The following is a 7,189-nucleotide window of genomic DNA, read 5'->3' on the forward strand; positions in this document are numbered from 1 at the left end:
TCTTTATAACATGTTTTTGCCAAAAGTAAATGGGACTGAAGGTCACATTGTGTTATGATACCTGACTCACGAAAAAGAATAAACCTTCCAGTTTGAGCAGCATAACGTCAGTTCAACGTGTGTCTTTTCTGTTTCTCACCACAGCTTGACACATTGAGACCATAAAGACACTGCTCAGAAAGTCAATCTAACACCGTCACTGCAGCTGAGAGGTAAAATGCCGAGGAAAAGATATGTGGTGAAGCCAAAAACCTACTCTTGTTCCATCTGTCTGGATCTACTAAAGAAACCAGTGACTATTCCCTGTGGACACAGCTACTGCATGAAGTGTATTAAACGCTTCTGGGATGAAGAGGACCAGAAGGGAATCTACAGCTGCCCTCAGTGCAGGCAGACCTTCATACCGAGGCCTGTCCTGGGGAAAAACACCATGTTAGCAGCTTTAGTGGAGCAGCTGAAGAAGACTGGACTCCAAGCTGCTCCTGCTGATCACTGCTATGCTGGACCTGAAGATGTGGCCTGTGATGTCTGCACTGGAAGAAAACTGAAAGCCAGCAAGTCCTGTTTGGTCTGTCTGGCCTCTTACTGTGACAAACACCTCCAGCCTCATTACAAAGTGGCTCCGTTAAAGAAACACAAGCTGGTGGAGCCCTCCAAGAACCTCCAGGAGAACATCTGCTCTCGTCATGATGAGGTGATGAAGATGTTCTGCCGTACTGATCAGAAGTGTATCTGTTATCTCTGCTCTGTGGATGAACATAAAGGCCACGACACGGTCTCAGCTGCAGCAGAAAGGACTGAGAGGCAGAGAGAGCTGGAGGTGAGTCGACTAGAAATCCAGCAGAGAATCCAGGACAGAGAGAAAGATGTGAAGCTGCTTCAACAGGAGGTGGAGGCCATCAATCACTCTGCTGATACAACAGTGGAGGACAGTGAGATCTTCACTCAGCTGATCCGTCTCATCCAGAAAAGAAGCTCTGATGTGAAGCAGCAGATCAGATCCCAGCAGGAAACTGAAGTGAGGCGAGTCAAAGAGCTTCAGGAGAAACTGGAGCAGAAGATCACTGAGCTGAAGAGGAGAGACGCTGAGCTGAAGCAGCTCTCACACACAGAGGATCACAGCCAGTTTCTACACAACTACCCCTCACTGTCAGCACTCAGTGAGTCTACACACTCATCCAGCATCAATATCCGTCCTCTCACACACTTTGAGGATGTGACAGCAGCTGTGTCAGAGCTCAGAGATAAACTACAGGACATCCTGACAGACAGATGGACAAACATCTCACTGGCAGTCACTGCTGTGGATGTTTTACTGCCACATCCAGAACCAGGACCAGGACCTGAACCAGGACCAGGACCTGAACCAGAACCAGAACCAGAACCAAAGAGCAGAACTGGATTCTTACAATGTTCATGTGAAATCACACTGAATCCAAACACAGCACACACACTGCTGTTACTCTCAGACGGGAACAGAAAGGTGACATTAATGGAACAACATCAGTCTTATTCTCATCATCCAGACAGATTTACTAAATTCTTTCAGGTTCTGAGCAGAGAAAGTCTGACTGGTCGTTGTTACTGGGAGGTGGAAATAAGAGGAGACGCTTATGTAGCGGTTGCATACAAGACGATCAGCAGAGCTGGGGATGAAAGTGGATTTGGACAAAATGATAAATCTTGGGCATTGTTTTGTAACCAAACTGATTATGAATTTCGCTACAACCGCTTCAGAACCTCCATCTCAGGTCCTTGTTCCTCCAGAGTAGGCGTGTACCTGGATCACGGAGCAGGTATTCTGTCCTTCTACAGCGTCTCTGAGACCAGAACTCTCCTCCACAGAGTCCAGACCACATTCACTCAGCCGCTCCATGCTGGACTTGGAGTTGGTCTCAGACTTGGCCTTAGACTTCAGATTTGCTCCAGGGGATCAACCGCTGAGTTGTGTAAAGTGGAATAAAGTGATTTTGTATGTTTGTTGCAGAGTTTATTGTTGTGATGTCTCTGCTCTGCTGTTCTGTTGTTTATTTGACTTTTTTTGTTTGCCATTTGTTTCTTTCTGGAGGAAATCACTGCTGATGATGACTTTTATTTCCATCAATATTTCTCCACATGAAAATCCCAACCTGCTTGTTCTCTAATTATTAGTTGAATATTTGTGTTTCTGTATTTGTATGTTGTTGTTTCTCTTCAACCTCATGGAGTCAAACAGAGAAATCATGAAAGCTTCCTTCATAACAGATTATTTTACTGTCAACACCTTGTAAATGTACAAATCATTTCTACCTGGAATTACTTTTAGCTGTTCTGAAGATCAAATGTTTTTCTAAATCAATAAAGCATGAAGTATGTAGTTATGGGATGTTCAGAAAGGCTCATTTCCAGGATGAGAAGAAATGACATCATTCATGTTTAATGGGAGACTTTTTCAGCAAACAGCAACGACACCACAAATGAAGGTAGTTTCACATGAAAATCTGACCTGATCCATCTGTGACAAAAGACAAATCAACAAAGACAGATTGTTTTAACCCTTTGCTGACAAGAAAAGCTGTTTTCCCTCATTCATGTTGAGATGAATATGTTCCAGTTTCCATCCTACATCCATCCATCCGTTGCTATACAGTGATGGATGTCTATGGATGATGGATGGAGGTCAGACTCCACTGTTGCCAGGCTCTTCTAAAACGTGTGTGTTGCTGTGAGCTTACATGCTAATGATCAACAAATGAGGGAAACACTGAAAGCCAAAGTGCAAAAGCAGGAGGAGAAGAGGAAGATCTTAATGGGAAGCAGACTGGAAAGAGAGTCCCAGTCAGAACAGAACTCCACATAACATCAGAGAAAGAGACAAAGAGAAGGAAAGAGGCTCATAACAACCTCATTTCCTATTCAACATGGAGAACCTCCAGACCAGGCGTCTGTATGGATCAAGCATGTGCAGCAGGTGATAAATTACTGATAGAATCATTTAGACGAATGAAATCTTTGTCTCTGAGTATTTAGACATGTTCAAGTGTTGTTTATTGTGTTTGGTGACGTTTATGCTTCAGCTTTCCTCTGCTGCACTTTGCATTGTTTGCATTTGTTGACATGTAAAAATGGGCCAAGTATGTTGTAAATGTTGGCCACCAGATGGAAGCAGATGTCCCAGGAGTTGATGGCTTTTCTGCAACACTTTCTAAGAGGCATCCCGGCCTTCTTCCTGCTGGATGTCAGGCCGAGCTGGAATAAATGGAGGCTGCTCATTAAGAAACCATTTCTGCTCATTTGACATTTCTTTCTCCAGAAAAGGGAAATATGTGCTGCTCTTGTTCAAACGTGAACTTGAGGTTCCACTTGAGATGTTTTCTGCCTGCATCTTGATGTGATGGTGTCTTGTTAACACTAGAAGTAGCGCAGTCCAGCCATCTGGCGTTTCTAGCTTCCATGCAGGACAGACAAGTGGCTGGATTAGTTTGGAGCTAATATCCCAAGTCAGGTGTGAACACACTCCATTGTTGTGTAAATGAGAGCATTACTCATGGAAAAGTGAAAAGGAAGAATGTTGCTTTGCCTTTACCTGAATGAATCAGTGTGTTGGAACGTAACAAGACAGCGGTAGAGGTTTAGAACTACTAAACAACACCGACCACGTTTACACCACAGTTTTAATTCCTCTTTAATCTGGAATAAAAGTTAAATCTGCTTTAAAGTGATGAAAAGTCACCATGTAAACAGCTCATTCTGAATGAAAGGAACAATTCAGAGTTCAACTTAAAAGAAATTGATGAATTCCTCTGCCATGTCAACGTTCATTCTGCTCAAAGTTCATTCATTCTGCACAGTTTATTTCTGGTAGAAGTACATCATGTCTTCCTGGCCAATCAGAGCCCTTCCCATCCCCCAGATCTAAAGCAGAATTACGTGAAGGAGAAGAAACGTGTTTTCCATGGAAACCTCAGTTCCTAATTACTATTACCATGTAAACTCAAAGAAGAACACTTTCATTCAGAATGATTTGGGTCAGAATTAATTCTGAATGAAGAAACATCGTGTAACGGCAGCCATTTTGTCACATGACTGTTTTTCTGCAAGCAAAAGCATTTCTGCATCGTAACATTTGTAGATATTCACTCCATGTGAAATTGTTTGTCTCATGATGATCAAGTGTGATTTCTTCCAGCATGTGAAACTGGCATCAAAAGTATCCCATGTTTCATGATCCTCACATGACAAGCTTTTTGTCTTCTTTTCTTCTGATTTCAGAACAAAGTATTCACAACTTTTCCTCTACAGTTGAACTTTTTAACAGAGAGAAATTATTGCTCCATTTATTAGAAAGACACATTTGAAATCCAGAAGGAAACAAAACTTTGTGGACTGGTGTTCATGAAATCTTCAGGAGAGTGTTGCTCAATCACTTTCCAGGAAGGAGAGGGCGTGTTGTAGTGTGATGTCAGAGAGAAGCATTTCCATGGCGAGGTTATGCACAGCCAGTTGAGCAGACTATGTGTGTGTCCCTTCACATGTTCTGTTGGGCCTTTGCCCTTTACAGTAAACAGGAGGTGATTTTCTCTAATGTGAAAGCAGGCTATGTGGATGTCGTGGAATTTATCCGATGAGAAATAAATCTATAAATCAACTGTTTTCTGTTCAATTTATTGACCATGTACAGATGTTGCTGGCGAGAGGTCTCGAGAGCTCTGCCCCTGCTCAGAGTGCTACAGCGATCTTTAGGCATACACAAACAACCTTTGCCTGGCAGCACTAGTCAAAACAACTGCCAGCTTGAAGATAAGAGTCAAAGCTGAAACAGGCCTTGAACAGAACACTTAGTTTTATGCATGAATCTACTAAGGCAAGCTAACTGAACTACTCTAACTATGCAGAATATATATCTTGTGCTACCTAAAAGAAACTTAATAAATGAGTAACATGTTAAAAGTACACTATACGCATAATTCCACCACATTCCCCCCCTTTTGATCCTTTCAGGATCAACACAAAAGAATCACAATTCATGAACATAAACAAAGCAACAAAACAAACCCATAAAATAACACTAAATACCCAAAGAGATACAGGAAACTATAACATCAGAATGGTCACACCCAGCAGGGTTGAAGAGCATTCGTCATAAAACATCCTGAAAGGAAAAACACTCACACGTCAGTGTCAGAATCAGAAAAGCCATCACCATCAAATACTGCAATGGAACCCCAATAGCGTCGACGTAGGCAGAAGCAGCTGAGTCATCAGGATGAACAGAGTGCCTGGACCGAGTGACCGGATAAGGAGGCAGATGGGAAACCCAGGAAGACAGCTGTTGGCAAGAGAAGGGTGACAGGGGCACATATACCAGTCCACTTCGATGGCAGCACGCCCCTAAGAACCAGACCACCGTCGCACCACCAAAGGCCGGCTTAGGCCACAGAAAATTAACAGCATAAACACTGTCACACCAAGCATGGTACAAAACCCCAACAAAACCAGTATCCGGAGATGAGCTTGTGAAGCAAGTGAAATCTCACTTCGTCACACCTGAACCAAACAGGAGGGGACTGTGTGCAGGATGTAACAGGGAAAGGAACATCCTAGGAAATACATATCTGAGTGGGTTAGAGCAAATCAATCATACAGGCGGAGTCAAACTCAGGTGGAGGGGCGACTACACGCAGTACAGGTCTGGGCCCCAGGCAGACCACACAAGCAACTCCAACAGACACTCCTACCTGCTCAGCCAGCAATAACCAGTTATTACTCTGAGCAGACATGCCAGTCATAATCTCAAAGTAATCATCCACTTCCAATTCACCAGTACACACAACCAACACCTTACTCAGTTCAGACTCGGGACCCGGGAAAAGACAGACAACGGGGAAATCTGCATGGGACTCAGCCAAGCTACGAGGTGATGACACGACATCACTGTGAAGAGAAAAATCTATGAACAGGTCCCGGCGAGGGCCCGGAACACACACAAATAACTTCAGATGATAACAGGAGTTATTAAAAGTGTCACCCCGATATCGGATAGGAGGAGGATGCTAAAAAAGGGGTTCAGAGGTAGTGTTAAACGTGAACACTAGAGTAGCCTTAGTAAGGTCTAATTTCAACACACGAGACCACCTGCGAGAATTCTCATTATCCATGTAGGTGGAAGGAGACCAATCAGTCCCAGTATAGGAAAAAATGGTCCCCCAAGTAGACGCAGAAGCGGAATCAGAAAAATACCACTGGTAACTGGTCCACCGATCACCATGCCATCCAAAGAACTGGAGCACACACATGGCTCAGATATCTTGATGACAGAGGAGACCGCACAGAGGCTCCTTAGAGTGCTAGCTGGGGAACAGAAGAGGGCGCGTCTACCTGTTAGAACCCCTTCTCGACACTCAGTGACCGCGGGGAAGAGATGGAGCTGTAAGGAATGGCAGAGGGGTAGTTGCAACAGAGCGGTTAACAGGAGGTGAAGCAGAGTGATTAAAGAAGACAATAGGAAACACAATGATGCTCGCTAAAATAACCAAGCAACACATTGAGCCCTTTAATGACCAGCCATGAACCCTAAATGGATTCCACGGTCGATCTCTCTGCATGATGCCAGGTGGGCAGAGCTTGCGCTGGAACTTGGCACGCTACTGCTGCAGGTGGACGCTAATTTTACTCCACACTGAGATTGCTTGAGAACGGCGGCTGGTCTTCAGGTATGAGAGTAGACTGTCTCACTACCCAAGCTACCACAGGGATTATTCTGCCCTCTGTTGGGTGGTGCGTTATTCTGCTGCGTCATGTGTAGCAGCAAGCTGGGGAGCCACGGTCGGTGTAGGAAACTTCCTGCAGCGATACTACGGCAGTTGGATACTACGGGCACCAAAGTAGCATGTATTCAGCCAAGTAGCACGGTCATCTGTCAGGGTCGTCAGAAGAATCTGAAATGGGTGGTCCCAGCATTGTTGTTTGAAGCTTCTCATCAGGACAAAGTCTCCAGGCTGAAGTAAACGCAGCTGCTTAGACGCTGGTTCAGAAAGGCCTGCAGCAACCTGTGAGCAAATGCCTGAAAAGTTTCACATGAGGTCAGCATAGTATGTTAAACATTACTATCACAAAGGGCCGTGCCAGGAGGGGGAGCCTCGGAGGGGCCCATGCCAATTCGGGTGGACCTGCAAAAATAATCTACAAGGACCTGTTGGGTCCTCCCCTT

The 7,189-nt window shown here is 44.5% G+C and overlaps 1 protein-coding gene across 1 annotated transcript; it reads left to right on the forward strand.

Annotated features, from left to right (window-relative positions):
• The first annotated feature begins 307 nt into the window (after nt 1–307).
• Nucleotides 308–1,875, forward strand: LOC306765252 (tripartite motif-containing protein 16-like). Its single transcript, XM_079252656.1, has 3 exons — nt 308–1,325; nt 1,377–1,615; nt 1,738–1,875. The coding sequence occupies exons 1-3, from the start codon at nt 323–325 to the stop codon at nt 1,822–1,824; spliced, it is 1,329 nt and encodes a 442-aa protein (XP_079108782.1). The 5' UTR covers nt 308–322; the 3' UTR covers nt 1,825–1,875.
• Nucleotides 1,876–7,189: the final 5,314 nt, after the last annotated feature.

Source organism: Telmatherina bonti (assembly GCF_933228915.1).
Source record: "Telmatherina bonti genome assembly, chromosome: 14".
Classification (NCBI taxonomy): Eukaryota; Metazoa; Chordata; class Actinopteri; order Atheriniformes; family Telmatherinidae; genus Telmatherina; species Telmatherina bonti.